Source organism: Festucalex cinctus, chromosome 1 (genome assembly GCF_051991245.1).
Source record: "Festucalex cinctus isolate MCC-2025b chromosome 1, RoL_Fcin_1.0, whole genome shotgun sequence".
Lineage (NCBI taxonomy): Eukaryota > Metazoa > Chordata > Actinopteri > Syngnathiformes > Syngnathidae > Festucalex > Festucalex cinctus.
The window spans coordinates 51,116,036-51,133,274 of record NC_135411.1 but is presented as its reverse complement, the minus strand read 5'-3'; the positions used below and the strand labels follow the sequence as shown (position 1 = coordinate 51,133,274).

General features: G+C 41.1%; 1 protein-coding gene across 1 annotated transcript in view; it reads left to right on the top strand.

Moving 5' to 3' along the window:
- The first annotated feature begins 1,256 nt into the window (after nt 1–1,256).
- The window catches only part of fscn1a (fascin actin-bundling protein 1a), a 22,185-nt gene continuing 6,202 nt past the window's right edge, over nt 1,257–17,239 (top strand). Inside the window, exons 1-3 of the mRNA XM_077540289.1 lie at nt 1,257–2,297; nt 11,489–11,645; nt 16,594–16,715. Coding sequence (XP_077396415.1) covers nt 1,457–2,297; nt 11,489–11,645; nt 16,594–16,715 — 1,120 coding nt within the window. The 5' untranslated portion in view covers nt 1,257–1,456. The remainder of the gene's footprint in view (nt 2,298–11,488; nt 11,646–16,593; nt 16,716–17,239) is intronic.

Below are 17,239 nucleotides of genomic sequence, written 5' to 3'. Positions count from 1 at the left end.
TGTCCTTTTCCACAATGGTCTTCTTTTACATAATGGCGTTTTACAGCCGAATGACTTGGCCTGTCAATCAAAGTCAGTGGGTGGGACCACCTGTTTGAGCCGAGATCGCCGTGACGCGAACCCCGTAGCTTGACGCAGAAGTTTAACAAGGCCTTTACGTTATGATCCGATTCTAAACGATTTGCTACTTCTTGGAGTACTTCTGAAAGTGACTTATCTTCCGTATCCATGCTTTAGCAAGCCTGTGACCGCCGTGGCTCCTCATCAGGCGCTAAAATCACGCGTGAATCGATACTGCAAGTGCTGCTGCTCATGTCTGTATAAGGGACTCAGCCAATCACGTATCTGGCTCCGCCTCATGTCATTTGATTGACAGACCAAGTCATTCGGCTGTAAAACGCCATTATGTAAAAGAAGACCATTGTGCAAAAGGACATTATGAAATAAAAACTGACTTTGTAAAACAACGTTTTCTTATCTTATAAAACCTTGAAAATAAATTAAATGTCATTATTTTTTAAAAAGTATGACGTTGTTAAAATAATCATTATGAAATATTTAACCAAAATAAAATATTTGTTACATATTAAAGAATATCATAACACTTTTCATAATAATACTAACACCTCATTTTAAAATTTAATGGCCATATTACATAATTGCCTGTTATTTATCAAAAGGATAGTTATTTAAAAAAAGGCCTTTTTATTTATTGAATATTGACACTTTTGGGCTTCCATATGTACACATTTGAAAAAATAATCATGTAATTTGCAATAATCATAGATAACCTAGTCACCTCATGGGTGTAACATAACAAGATACTGATTAGACAGCATTATGTCCAGGTGTGCCTGGGACTTCTCACAATAAAAGGCCACTCTAAATTGTGCAGTTTTATAATGGGGGTGGGGGATCTAGTGTCCAGTCATGTGACCACCATTTGCGTCAACGCATTTATTGTGTAGGTGGCGCCTACAATAAAAGGCCGTTGAAATTTGCATTGCTGTATTTATATTTGAGTTTAGGTAAAGTACATTTCAGAGTGTGAACCTACTTTTTTTAAAATTACATGAAGGAATTGAATTAGTTTATTTACATGAGTATTTTTTTGTATTTTGTTTTATTTTATTTACATAAGCTTCTACTTTTGCCACCTCTGGAAGAGTGGTAATTTTGGTAAAGTGAAACTTCTTTGCCAAACTGCAGTCCGGGGAGTGGTTTGTAGGTGACGTCACTGATGCTTATATAGGCTGCAGCTGTGGCGGCGGGCTTGCGCTGATGAGGCAGGCAGAGGACCGGGGGCGCGCGTTCACGGACACACTCCTCAAACAAAGAGAAGCACGCGAGGCACCACAGCATCCCACCCTTTAACAGACAGGCAGCTCCTCTCAATACAGAACTGCCCACCCCCCATCAAATTCCCTTTCAGAGACAGAAGCGGACCGAAGCCACCATGACCACTAACGGCGCCACTAACGGAACCAGCGACATGCTGCAGATCCAGTTCGGTCTCATCAACTGCGGCAACAAATACCTCACGGCCGAGACGTTCGGTTTCAAAATCAACGCTTCGGCCTCGAGCATGAAGAAGAAGCAGATTTGGACCCTGGAACAGAGCGGCGATGACTCCAGCGGCAACGTGTTCCTCCTCAAGTCACATCTGGGCCGCTACATCGCCACCGATAAGGACGGCAACGTGACCGGGGACAGCGAGACCCCGGGCCCCGAGTGCCGCTTCATCATCACGGCGCACGACGACGGCCGCTGGTCCCTGCAATCCGAGCCCTTCGGCCGCTACCTGGGCGGAACCGAGGACCGCATCATTTGCTTCGCCCAGACAGCGTCCGTGGCGGAGAAATGGAGCGTGCACATCGCCATGCACCCGCAGGTGAACATCTTCAGCCTGACGCGCAAACGCTACGCGCACCTGAGCTCTAAGGTGGACGAGATCGCCATCGACAGGGACGTCCCGTGGGGCGTCGACTCCACCATCACGTTGGTGTTCCGAGAGCAGCGCTACCACCTGCAGACCTCCGACAACCGCTTCCTGAGGAACGACGGCGCGCTGGTGGCCGCCACGGACAAGAGCACCGGCTACACGCTGGAGTTTCGCTCCGGCAAGGTGGCGTTCAGGGACTGCGGCGGCAAGTACCTGGCGCCGTCCGGGCCCTCCGGCACCATGAAGTCCGGCAAGAGTGCGCGCGTGGGCAAGGACGAGCTCTTCCAGCTGGAGCAGAGCCACCCGCAGGTGGTCCTCACTGCGGCCAACGAGAGGAACGTCTCTACCCGCCAAGGTGTGTGTCTCGGTTGTTCATGAGTGTCTGTCAAAGGAAATGTTACTGTGCTGGCATTTTTGACTGCACCCCCACCTCCCCTCCCTTTCTCTCCCCTTCCTCACAGACGTCAAGACCTTGGCTTCTTTTGTCAGCACTTGAGTGTCTGTTTGTCAAATCCAAATTGTCACTAGCCAAATTGGCAAATGACACATTTATGTGTAATTGTCCTGTCCATATATAAGCATCTTTTAGTGATGCATGGTAGGACCCCAGCTGACTGACTGTTGGCGTCCTCAGGTTAGATTAGTGAGTGGTGGTTGTGGTTTCCAGCTGTAGAAGTGGACAAAAGCTCGTCTCCTTCCATTCTTTCTTCCTTCCTTCCTTCTCTATCCCACCTCTCGCATAAATTCCCTCATGGTGCACCACCCCCACCCTTTTCCAGCAGTCAGGCTTGTCTGCTGTGTGTCAAAGGTCATTATCAGGGCCAAGACTTCAAATAATGAACAAACCATTTGTGTTTAATGATCATTTTTATATTTGGTGTGTGTGTATATTTAGTGTATTTAACCATGTAATGCATAGGAATTACAGGAGTCTTGTAACACTTAAATCAACAGGAAAACAATTAGTGGTGGCTTAATAGTAGTATAAAACTAGTTACCACCTAAATCTATATTTAGTGTGTGGTTGAATGAGCACACTGCTGAGGATTCTTTTCTCCCTTGTGGTTAAGCTTCCTCTTATCCCGAAGAGATCCTTCTCTTCAGCTCTGTGACAGTCTGAGCCCGTTTGTTCCATCTTCCCGCTGTGTTTACTTGTCAATGGATCATTTATCCACTTTTCTCGCCATCAGCACTTTCTGGTGCCGTCTCCACAAAATGGAGGCCAGTAACTGTTGCGTCGGAAGTACACGGCGATGCTCTCTGTAACGGGGCTGCTTATGCCAGAAATGTTAAAATGTCTGCTAATGTTCCTCTTGTGCGTGTTGCATGATCTTGTCCTTATAATGATAATCAGGAGGAAACTTAATGTTCACAATGCCAAATGGCAGGATCATTGTGATGCATATTGAAGGGGAAAAAAAACAGATTGGAATTAAACTGGCTCCAGATGTTTTTGGGCTTAGAGCTGCTCCTAGCTTCCCTCTGTAGCGGACCGGAGCCAACATGGCGGTTGAAGCGGCCTGGCTCACATTAGCGGAAGCCACGGTTATGATGTCCCTCCAAATGCTGCTTACTGTTATCAAAATGTTGATTTATTCTTGTGTTGAACTGTTGATCAACTTGACACACTAAAAGGTAAGAAAATACAAACGAGTATTGATTTGTTGAACTCGAATGTGTGAGAAGTGGCCATGAATGAATGTTTGTTTAGCTTAGCTTAAGCCTCAATTCTACTTCTTTTTCTCCTTCTCCTCCTCCTCCTCCTACTCTTTCCTCCTTTTCCAGACTGAGCTGTAATAGGTGAATCTGTTATAGACTGTTTAAAAATAAAAAAAAACCAGCACATTTTTAGAATGGTTCTACCAGTCTTTCAAACGTATTAAAACTCAAACTTATTAAAACGCTTTAAAAGCAGTACCCTTTCGCACATTTACTCAATCTGTTGCACAGTTCTTCAAATTAGGTACATAGTGTGCCCTCTACTAGCTGCTGGTAACTTCCACTTGAAGTTTACTGTAAAGACAAGACATAAGAATTAGTGATAGACCGATATGGCTTTTTCAGGGCCGATGCCGATACCGATTATTAGTTGTCAAGGAGGCCGATAACCGATATTTCAAGCCGATTTTCACTTGCAGTAAAAGAGAAAATAATAGCATAAAAAAAATAAATGGCCTTTTCTTTTAATTTTAAACATATAACCAATAGACAGCTTTGTTTAATTAAAAATTCTAACAGAAATTGTAGAAATTGTAGGGAACTTCCAGGGTCATCAGCTTGTGTTAAGCTAAATTCAAAACTAAGCAAGTAAATAAATAAATAAATAAATAAATAGGTTTCCTACTGTAAATAAAGTTTTCCATAATTTCTAAATGTGTTTTTTTTGTTTTTTTTGTTTTTTGTTTTTTAGCATTTTTAGTTGTTTTTTTTTTTTGGGGGGGGGGGGGGGGGTTGCAGTGACTAAATAAATAAATACATATTTTTCTAAAGTTTCCTACTGTAAATAAAGTTTTCCAAAATTTCAACAATTTTTTAATTTAATTTTTTTGTAATTATTTTTTTTTATAAATTAAAAAGTGTTGGGACTTCCCAGTGTCAGCAGTGACAAATGTATGCAAAATTAAATGCATTTAATTTTGGGTTTTCGTCAGGGTTCAAAAGATCTTCGCAGACAGTGACAAATTGTCTGAATATGTTTGAAATGTATTTGCAACAAGTAAAAAATGTCTGTGCACATCTTGCAAATCCTGATAAAACATTTGCTGCGTTCGCAAGCATTCACTGTTAGGTGAGATTCCAGCTTTTATCGGCCTTCAGTTTCGTAAAAAGGCCGATGCCGATATTGGTCAACATGCCAAATATCGGCACCGATAATCGGCCCGGCCGATAATCGGTCTATCCCTAATAAGAATTAAACAGTACATATTTAAACGCCAAACTGTCTAATTTTGTCGAGTGATCGTTTGCCATCTTAATGCTAGCATAATGAAACCTAAATGGTGGGTTCTAGGAAATTAGCATCCATGCTACTGTTTTGAACTTTTTTAAAAAACTGCACAATATTCAGAGGCTGTAGTCAAGTCACTTTATGCTCTATGGAAGCAAGTGACTGCAGTTTAGTTGAGGACCTTCTCTGAATCATCTTCTTGCTCTTAATTCCACTGCATCTCTTCCAGTTGAGCTTGGACTTGCGACACCTGCACAACCATATAGAAGAAAGAATACACAGATTTTTCATACGTCACAATCGTATCGGAACTCTTTTGATTGGGCACAAAGCCAAGGTGAGGAGTAATTGGTTTACATTTTGAAAATGTTACATCATTGATTGTGAATTATTTTGCGCACCCCCAATTTATGACTCATGGACCAACTGGTGTCCAGTAACAACGCAACATATGCAACCTAGTCATGGGGGCTAAACCAGCCCAACTGGATGCCAATCTAAGTCCAGTTAAATCGGGTGGGCTGGGGTCAGGAAGAGCATCTGCCTATAAAAAAACAATTTCAAAAACGGGGACAAATCTGAATAAGAATCTTGCTGTGATATTATATGGTCTAAATATTCTATAAATATTTCAGTCTACTCTTTCAGTCCAGCTGTTTCCTCTCATTAGTGCTTGTGGCCTTAATTGCATGGAAGTAACCCTTCTACATACTCATTTCAGCCACTTGCTCAGAAGATGGTCCCGAATTCCCAGAGAGACCCTTTATGGTCTGGGACACAACGTTGGCAGTCCGTTAGCCTTCAGCTCACTGGCCTTTTTAAGTGGGATGATTGAAGGCAGAGATGGCTTTAGGAGGCCATCATTTCCTGTTGGCTACTGTTGTACCTTTTGCATCTGGTTCCACACCAGCAGGAGCAGCATATTATGGGGAGGGGGTCAGGTCAGCTTTCATTATCTCAACAATACATTTTATTGCATTCTCTGAGGAGTGGACTACTTTGGAGGCTTTAATTAGTATTTGACCTGTGAGTGTAAATTCACCAAATCACATTAAGTTTTCACAAGGAACAGGCCTAGAATTCATGAGGTTACTCCAAAATTGCCTTCTGGCCAATCTATGAAGCAAGACATCCTTGGATGTATTAGCTTACTACAATTTGGGTTTAATGGCTGGTTTAGATGTGGTCTGTTTCTTTGTGAGGCACACTTGTCATGTTGTCCAGAAGGTGGTTGCTTGTATCCGGTCTTGAAGCACATGTGTTTTCATTAAACTGCCAAACGGGAAATCTTTTTGTGTAATTGGCCAGCTTTATAAAATTTGCGGCTTTGTGGTTTGATTAAGCTTGGTAGATCAATGAGCTGAAACGGACATCTATGCAACCCTATACAACTTTTTTTTTTATACTGTCATAGGTTATCCTTAAACACTGTTTTATTGTGGCTGTAGGTTGCAATTGTATCAATCACTCAATTATATTGAGTGAGAAGCTTCCATTTTTGTTTTCATATTTGGCATAATAGCTCTTATTGGGATTCATAGTCTCTTGCTCACTCTTCCAATCTTTGCATCACGTCAGTGTCGTTTGCCAAATGAGCCCTGACACTAGTTGTGTGTCCTTCACCCCCTCCGGCTGGCAGGAAACGAAACATGACACACACACACAACTTTGTCAACTGTGACCGTGCGCACACAAAAAGGGGGAAAGAGGGCAAGTGATTGCTGTTATCACTTGGTTGTGTTTGCTGGCTGCTGCAGAATGTGTAAACTGATATGTTTAAAGACCATCTTGTTAATGTGCTTGGAGGCTATCGGGGTGTGTGTGCGTGGGGGTGTGTGTGTGAGGGGGATGGGGATGGGGATGGGGAAGGAGGGAATCTCTCTATGCTGTCCACTTCATTATAGGTTTGGCTTCCTGTGTGGGTGTATCGCTGCAGAAATGCCCTTCACACTCAGCATGAGTTGCAAATCGATTTCACTCCGTGACCTTACAGTTTGACACAGGAAGAGTGAGTGTTTGCGAGTGTGTTTTCTTCAGCTTGATTAGGCTTTTAAATCAGGTTTGAAAGCGGAGTCAAAAAAATAAAATAAAAAAATAATCTTGACAGTATGGACTATGCAGCCCCACTGGTACTGAATATGGTATTCTGGTTAATAGGGGTGTGAATTGCCTAGTACCTGACGATTCAATTCGTATCACGATTCAAAGGTCACGATTCGATTCCATACCGATTAATCCCGATACGAATTTATAAATCAATTGTTGCGATGTTTTTTTTTTTTAATTCAAACTTAGAAAATACTAATCAGTAAAACTTGTACAGTGTAAGATTTGTATGAAAATGTATTATTTATTTATCTGAAACTTATCTAAACTTGTCTTATACAGGTTGTAATCTGTTTCATGTTTGAACAGCATTTAAATAAAATATTAAGGCTTTATGTACCATTAATATACCATTCTTTCATGCTTAAGTTGTGAACCCTAAGACGTTTTGGTGAATATTTAAAAATCGATTTGGCCGCCTATTGAATCGATTCGAGAATTGGGTGATGTAATATCGCGATATATTGCCGAATCGATTTATTTATTTTTATTTAACACCCCTACTGGTTAATATTGTGTTAGCGGAATATGAGTTAAGCAGCAAAATCCAGCAGTTTTTATCCATCTCATAGGGCGGCCATTTTGCCACTTTCTGTCAACTGAAGATGACATCACAGTTGCTCAGGTCTCATAACAACCAATCACAGCTCAGCTTCCGAAAACAGGGAGCTGTGATTGGAACTGTGATGTCATCTTCAATCGACAGCAAGTGGTGAAATAGCTGGCACCTGAGATGAATAAAAATGGCTGGATTTTGCTTCATAACTCATATTCAACAAATGTAAAATGAATTTTTAGACTAGTGAGGTCACATAACATATATTATTGTCAATAAATGTTTAAGGTTGACTTCCCCTTTAAAGCAAGACTGTGTGGAGGTGCCGTGCATCTGAATCAGAACAAAGGCTGATGATCTGGTGGCTCCCCGTTTGTGCCCCAGCTGTCCGCCTCCTCAGTCAGGCCTGCCGAACAACAGCACACGCGCACACACTGGTGATTGAAGCGGGTACAATCGCGTGCGTTCACAGCAGACCTCTGGTGCTGGCTCACATGGAACTGTAGCCAACAATCTGTGCCTTCCCTGCCGTCATCAGAATGGATGGATTGGCTGTGGTGGGCAGAAAGATGGGGAGAGGGTGTTTTGGGTGTGTGCGTGGCTTGGGTGGGTTCTGAATGTGTGGCCACTTTTGTTGTGCAGATATAGTCCAGTATCCCTTGGAACATAAAAACTGATCAGTGTCCACTTATCTGGATTTCACACGCACAAACATGGACTATCCGGGTCATGGCTTTGTTTCTCCAGGCATCATTTTGTTTTGTCTGTGTTATTGTTGTATACTTTGGTGTGTGTTTTTCTTGTGATACAACCTCGCTTCAAGGCTTCGTTGAGTATGTGTTTTCGTAAGGAAGTTTTCCCCACACCCAAACAACGTTCCACTTCAGTTTAGGACATAGTTCACTTGAAGATTTGTCTAAGTTTTATTTGTGAAGAATGGAAAATGAAGGTGCAGTTGATGAATGTGTGTAAAAGGTTTAAAGGTCACTCGACAAATTCTTATTTCACATCTACAGTTGGCAGTCTTTCACCTAAACAGAAAATGACATCTTGCTGAAATAAATATGGAGAAAATTTCCATCAAAGTCCTCCACTGCTATTGTTTGAATGAAGAACTGCTGCTCTGCTAGCATCCCTGCTAATGACATCAGGCGCTTGCATTAGCTTCGTCATCATGCCTAGATCTCCTCACTGCTCATCAGACTTCTTGTCTCTAGCAAGTTTGAACCACTGTGCTGCACCTCAGCTTTTCTAACTAAACCCTCACGAATTGTACACAAATCTGGTGCTTTGCGGCACTTAGATTAAACACTACACTGGCTCCTGACACTCTTGTAACATAAACTCTCGTCCGCTACTGTGCTGAAGGAGTGCTGGCCTGAGCAGTTAACAGCTAAGCTTAGAGAGCAATTTGAAAGATGTCTTGACTTAAAGGTGGCATTCTTCATTTTTCTCCTTCTCTGAGCATGTGGTTTCCATTAAGGTCGGTTATGTTTTCCCTCTCAATCATCTGAGTGGGTGTGTCACCGCATATCTTCAGAAACTCAATATGTCTGCAATGAGCCCAAATTTTGGGTAGTTTTTATGGTGCCCAACCAACAAGGAATAAGGCGACATGCTCTTTTCTATTGTTTTTCCCTCCCTCTCTATAAACAAAATTTGAGCAGTGATTCACTTTTACGCAAGTCCCTCAGAGGTCTCTCTCGAGTTTGGTTTACTTTTGCGTTGGTGAAGTCGGAGGTGAGTCTTACTTTTAATACGCCAGACTCAACAGTACTTAGTTTTCTTTGTCTGATTTAGTGCTGCCACTAACGACTTAAAAAAAGTCAACTATCAATTATGCCATCAATTACTTGACAAATAGCCCCCAATTTAATAAAAAAATGAAAAAATAAAAAAATAAAAAAATAACCCCCCCCCCAAACACCAACAAAATTAGCCTATGCTAAACTATTAACAATCACGATTAGCATTAGCCCTGAATAAAGTTGAATCACTTTATTGTACTTTTCCTGAAAATCACTTCATAGTCCAACATAATGAAAAATCCAATTTGATCACAATATTAATGCACTTAAAGAGTGCTTCATCTTCATCATATGTTTACTAAGCCTGACGTATTCACTTGTCTCGTTCAAACATATTGCGTTGTCGAAGCCTACAATGGCCATTGATGCAGCATACTAACGGTACCGCACATGTACACAGGTTTTTCAAATAACTTGCGTTAGGCTCCAAGATCTCGTGCCGTCACTGATGTTTTTCTTTGGTCCCATCCCATCCAAATCCGATGTGAGTTCGTTTCTACTGCCATCGCCCGTGCGAACTTCCCTAGGTCTGTTAAGCGCGTTGTCAATTTGGCTTGGTTTTTGCACATTTGGTGGCATCAAACTAAAGTAGGTCGGCCCTTATTTATGGCAAATGCTGAAGGCCCTCGCTTGTACGCTACTCTGACGAGTGAGGCGGGGCAACAACTCTGCTGAAGCGCCGTACCTGGAGGAGTCTTGCGCTACATTTACCGCTTCCTGTTGCTGATGCATGTACGGCCAACCGTCATCTTGGCCAGCGGCAATAAATTCATTAAAGCTCTTATTAATTTAGCAATTTTGATGCGTCCCCCCCCCCCCCCCCCCCCCCCTTGCAAATGTGTGGTGATGTTAATTTTCTCCCTTTCCAGTCTAAAGAGACCACAAACAAACCATTTGAAGCATCTTAGTAGTGGTGAATCTGGGTCCGTCAGCAATAAGTGTCCGTGTGGCATGCGAAATATTTGTTCCGGGCCTTCCAGCAACTTCCAGGTGCCACAAAACTACTAAAATAGCTTCGACGCATGCATTTTTGTGTCGAGTAATTTTTGTGGTCGACCCAACTGACTAGGTCGACTTTTATTCCCAGCCCTAGTCTGTTTTTTGTCGACCCTGTTTTTTTTTTTTTTTTCTTCTGTGTGGGCAGCAGAAACAAATGAATGTGTGCCTTGAATTCTACCTAGCAACAAGTGGCCGCACAAAAATGATAACCATGACAAAGAAACCTTAGCTGTTCTGATATACAAATCACATCGACTATTTGGTGTCTTTGCAGTCCATTGCGGTGGGAAGGTTTGTTTTTTTTTTTTTTTTTTTGTGGAATGCTGCCTATCTAATTGCTTGGTGTCACACTTTTTTTTTTTTTTTCCCGCAGTCACTGTTTGGCTTCAGTTGGAGAGGCAGATGTCCTTTAAAGTACACATTGTCACAAGGCTTAGATTAAAATCTCCTAAATGGGATTGCTTGGGTTTGAAGTGAGAAAAATTGAGTGGGAAGTTCCTTGACATCTGCCGCTGAAGGTCACAAATACAACACTGTCGTCGTTGTTCAGCTTAACTTGAAGCTTGTGGAATGTTCCATTTTAATAGAGAACAAGATGGAAAAACTAGTTTGGCGCGTCCAGGAGGGTGTCATGCATGAAAAGGAAGACGGAAGGAAAAAAGCACATGATTATATTGGCTTACTCAAACACATTTTTGTTCTGCACACATTTACACAACAGGCCAACACAGTCCATGTTTTTCTCTGTCAGGGCCTGCGGCTAACTGTCAACTATGACCTCATAATGCACAATGGCATGTATTGTGCTCTATGGACTGTATCCATGTATGAGAGTACAGTTGCGTATGGTAGCCTGTAGACTTACATTGTTTCATTCTCTGTAACTCATTGTGAGACGGATGTGATGTTAATGAGGTCAGGAATTGTGTACTTTCATAGTGCGTTTTTGTGTGTGCGCATGCACACGGTGAAATCCTTCGCTAATCCAAAATGTCTGATGCTCATTTAATATGTCTGATCCTAACCAGATGATCTGCATGGGTGTATCTGGATCATCTCCATTCGCAGCTCACCCCTCCCCTAACCTAACAATGGTGGGTGGGTGTGTGTGGGTGTGTGTGTGTCCTCAGGTATGGACCTGTCGGCCAATCAGGATGAGGAAGGTGACCAGGAAGTCTTCCAAGTGGAGATCTGCCGTGAGAACAGGAAGTGTGCGTTCCGCACCGCTGCTGGGAAATACTGGACCCTCACTGCCAACGGAGGCCTGCAGTGCACCGCCTCCACCAAGTATGTGTGTGACTGCACAAACACCTGTTTGCATGCATCACAGCTCTCAGGCCTGGGGGAGGATAGTCAATCACTAGTCTGATTAGTTTGGAGCTCCAGTTGGATATTTGAGATGTGTGTGTCTGTCGGAGGGGGCGCAGGGGTCAAGACTTAGACATGTTGAAGGGTACTGAATGTCCTGTGCAGTGATTTTTCTAGCCAGAGCGCTGGCAGTTAACCTTTGACCCTGATCCCACATGAGTCTGGACTCTGGGTGCTGTCTGTGAGGCACCATAAAGAGACAAAAGTCATCATTCCAGGCCAAACAGTTTGGGTACTTGTGTAGAGACCCCAAATGTTTTTAGTTTGGTTTTGTTTTGTGTTTAGTAGATTTTAGTTGTGCTAAACAGATTTGAATACTCCCTGTGTGAGTAAGGGCGATGCCCCCTCCCAACATCTTGACTGGTTTTCAAAATGTGAGATTCTATATGACATTGAATCAAAAACTGTGCAGATGTACTAACATCCTTCGAAAATAAAATAATTGAACACTGAATCATAAGAAAGTTTCCACTACTATTAGGGTTGTTAAAAAAAATCGATTCGGCAATATATCGCGATACTACATCGCACAATTCTCGAATCGATTCAATAGGCGGCTGAATCGATTTTTAAACTTCCATTTTTAGTGGAAAAATATTCAACAAAACGTCTAACTTCGGGTTAGGATTCACACCTTAAGCATGGAAGAATGTTATTAGAACGGAACATTAAGCCTTAATATTTTATTTTAATGCTGTTCAAGCATGAAACAGATTGCAACCTGTATAAGAATGAAATTTCAGATAAATACATTTTCATACAAATCTTACACTCCACAAGTTTACTGATTAGTATTTTCTAAATTTGAATGAAAAAAATCGCAACAATTGACTTATAAATTCGTATCGGGATTAATCGGTATCGAATCGTGACCTGTGAATCGTGATACGGATTGAATCGTCAGGTACTAGGCAATTCACACCCCTAACTACTATAATAGAAGAAGAAATGGAAGCTAGGCTACCTGCAACGATAAGGAAAAGTACTGACATTCTCTACTTGAGTAAAAGTACAATTACCTGTGTGTGTGTGTGTGTGTGTGTGTGTGTGTGTGTGTGTGTGTGTGTAAAAAAAAAAAAAAAAGTACAGGCTCCGAAATGTACTTGAATAGTAGAAGTTAGGGGTGTGAATTGCCTCGTACCTGACGATTCGATTCGTATCACGATTCATAGGTCACGATTCGATTCGATACCGATTAATCCCGATGTGAATTTACAAGTCGATTGTTGTGATTTTTTTTTTTACTCAAATTTAGAAAATACCATTTAGTAAACTTGTACATGTACACTGTAAGATTTGTATGAAGTTGTATTATTTATTGATCTGAAACTTCAATTTTATAACTGTGAGACACTGTATTTAACAAACAGGTTGTAACCTTTTCCATGTTAGAACAGCATTGAAATAAAATATTAAGGCTAAATGTTCCATTAATATAACATTCTTCCATGCTTAAGGTGTGAAAGTTAGATGTTTTGTTGAATATTTTTCCATCCAAAATTGATGTTAAAAAAATCGATTCGACTGCCTATTGAATCGATTCGAGAATTGCGTGCTGTAGTATGGCGATATATTGCCAAATCGATTTTTTTTTTAACACCCCTAGTAGAAGTATAAGTATTTTTCTCAGATGTTTCCTCCTACGTCAATTTGAAAGAAATTGGCTAATGGAGCAAAAATGGGAATACATGAACCAGTTGACTCTGACTTGCCTTGTGTCAATTTGACAGTGTTGAGTATCACTCGCTCATGTTGCATGGTCCACACCTCAATGACATTATTCAACTTTCTTTCATAATGTTGATTCAACTGGCAGTCTGCAGCGTTCTTATCAAGTTCAAATTATCCTCTTTAGTGGCGGCGTGCTTTCCCTTCATATTTACGGGTTGCTCTAGCACAAGCAAGCACACAAGCAGTGTGTTCAAATGTTTGGGGGTGCCAGGAAACATTGATGGCTGCTTTTTCTTCCAGGTAAAGTATTTTTAATAGTCAATGTAATGAAAACTTGACTAAAAAGTACAGATGCTAATGTTAAAGGGATTACACCACTGTATTTTAAGCCCTTCCAACAGTTAACTATAGGCATATAATGATTACTTTTGACACAAGGCGATGTAATTTTATTTGATGAAATATTAGGTATTTTGCTGGTTAGTTTTCTAATGCAGAAGTAAAACGCCCGGTTCAGTAAAACCTCGCCTCTACCTGTATGGTTGCCGTGCCCCCGGCAAGCCGACTACAGTCTGCTGTTGGAGCACTTCTCCGAATAAGCCATCAATTCTTCAATAAACATTTGCAACAAAAGGGCTCCTTGCTGCAAGAAATCGTGGAGGAGGGAAGAAGAAGAAGGGGGGGGGGGCACCTGAGCTGGTCTCGAACAGGGGACTTGCTGCTTACAGAGCGCACTAACAACTATACTATTTGTTCAGCTAAGTTAAATAGTGCAAAGGTTTTTACTTGTAGTTTACACAAGTGTCAGCCACGGAACCTTTGTGGGATTTTAAGACAGCCAATTGGCATTTCACTTTGGCATTGCATATGTGAAGGATAACTGATTGCTTTGAATGCATTTGGACAGAATGTTTACTGATAAAGACCACTTTTGTCACTACTCCATGGAGGTCTCAGAGAGAGTGGGCGTGTGTTTAGTCTGCAGAGACGGTGCGAGGGTGTGTCCGCACCTTATGAGTGCAACAGCTCGTTTTGTCAGGTTGGGAGGGTCTGGTGCTTGAAGAGCAGAATGACCTTGAGTTTCTCGACGGGAGAATGGAGGAAAACACCACTTCGATCATGTGTTTGGGGAGGAATTAGCATTTTAACACGGCTAAAAGCTCCAAAAAGTTGATTTTTCATGTTGTTGTCCCTTTTAAAATGTAACGGATCAAAATAAAAAGTAGTCTTAAAAAATACTCAAAGTACAAAGTACTGAAACACAAGTCAAGTAAAGGTATTTATACTTCGTTACTTTCCATCTCTGGCTACCTGTTAGCTTATCTGGTGACTACATTGCTGTTTGTATGAATCATTTATCACAATAAAAAGGACAAAAGTTCACAGCAAAGACTCAACACAACCGATTACTCGTTAATTCATCCTAATTAGCTGCCTTCCATTTCACATCACATCCACAGAATTTTTAGCTCGGCCGAATTGTTGACCACAGACATGACGTTTTGTATTTTTAAATATCGAACAGTTAACATTTTATGCAGAGACATCTGCCTTTCTGTTCTTTTGATGGTGCTACAAAGTAACTTGTTTTTATTCAATTTTAGGCTTCCATGAAATGACTTAAGTGTCATCCATGAGTCAAAATAGTGTTTGTCCATCATTAACATGCATAATACTTTTGAAAATGAAAAATCAAAATAACCAATGAATAAATGACAATGTTAAAGGGGAATTGGACCTGAAAATATTCTTTACAATATGTTCGAAACGGCCACACTGATTAATATTGTTTGTGGAATATGAATGAAGTAGCAAAATCCACCAGTTTATCCATCTCAGGTAGCGTCAATTTTGCCAGTTGCTGTCAACTGAAAATGACATCACAGCTGCTCAGGCCTTAATGACCAATCATGGGCCATGACTCAGCTTGCAAACATAATGGGACCAAACTCCAGAAAACAGGTGAGCCGTGGTTGGTCGTCAGACACCTGGCAAATGGGAGGTTGTGAACAAATTATTTGAAATGGCTTATTTTTGGAATCTTAATGTTTAGGCTTGTGTGACAATGTTTTAAAATGTGAACTTCATAAGGTGCATCAATATTAATCACACCTTTTGTCATTTTAATTTTGTGAATAGGGTTTAACCTTTTCATCAATACATGTGCGGCTGTTAAGGATGTTGAAATGTTGCCTGTGGAGTTAATCAAGGTTTTATGATAGCAATGGTAGGTTCTAGGGGTGTGAATTGCCTAGTACCTGACGATTCGATTCGTATCACGATTCACAGGTCACGATTCGATTCGATACCGATTAATCCCGATACGAATGGTCACGATTCGATACCGATTAATCCCGATACGAATTTATAAGTCGATTGTTGCGATTTTTTTTCATTCATATTTAGAAAATACTAATCAGTAATCTTGTAGAGTGTAAGATTTATATGAAAATGTATTATTTATTTATCTGAAATTTCAGTCTTATAGAGGTTGTAATCTGTTTCATGTTTGAACAGCATTAAAATAAAAATATTAAGGCTTAATGTGCCGTTCATATAACATTCTTCCATGCTCAAGGTGTGAATCCTAAAAAAATAAAAATAAAAAAAAAATAAAAAAAATAAAATAAATAAATATCGATTCTGCCGATTATTGAATCGATTCGAGAATCGCGCGATGTAGTATCGCGATATATCGCCGAATCGATTTTTTTTTTAAACACCCCTAGTAGGTTCCATTTTAACTTCGGAAAGGAGTATTCCTCCAAATGTATTTCCATTATTTCTTTGGTTTTGAAATCCACAATTGGAGGTCAGTCAGCATTCCGGAACATTTTGACTTCAGAGGTCCCACTAACCTTACTCTCTTATCGCAAAGGTGTCGACTTGAGATAAGACAAACGTTAATGTGGTCACATTCCATGACTCTGCTCTCACTTGTATTCTTTTGATGCCTTCCACATGTAACCACAGCAAAACTACTAGAGAATGTTTGGGCCGAAGCATAGGTTTGCTTCTGGTATGTGAAATCTACACCAGAACATGGAACACCTTGTGCCAAATGCAGAGAAAATGAAGGCGCTCGCTTCAAAACGGCAGCCGAGTGTGTTTATACTTGCCGCTATGCAGGTGCCACGTGAATGTGGGACCATCCTCCCTTCCTGATCCCCACGCCTTTTAATTTGTCTGTCTGCAGGTCAACTAATTGCTACTTTGACATCGAGTGGCGTGGGAAGAGGCTGACTCTGCGGGCCGCCAACGGGAAATATGTCGCCGCCAAGAAAAACGGCCAGCTAGCGGCCACCATCGACGCTGCCGGTCAGTTTGATTCCTTCATGATGATCTCATGGATAGAAGTTGTTGCCTTCAGTTTTGCTTTTCTGAATGAATTATTATTTTTTGAAAATCTTGTTTGAATATTTTCAGTTTTGATTGGTAACCTGATGCAATTACCCATATAATTTTTATTTATTTAGTTTTTATATTTGAGAAATCGCTGCCGTCAGGCTGGGCTGAAAGTTAATTTGGTAAAATTTATTTCAAAATCTATACTAATGATCAGTCAACATGTGTGGGTGTTATTTTTCCAAATTGATTACCAATCTTAAAGGGAAAGTCGACCTTAAACATTTCTTGACAAAACGGTATGTTATGTGACCTCACTAGTCTAAACATGACATTCTGATTAATATATTATTCGTGGAATATGAGTTGCGCAGCAAAATCCAGCCGTTGTTATCCATCTTAGCGGGCGGCCATTTTGCCACTTGCTGTCGACTGAAGATGACATCACAGTTGCTCAGGTCCAAGGCAACAGCCACTCACAGCTCACATGCTTTCTG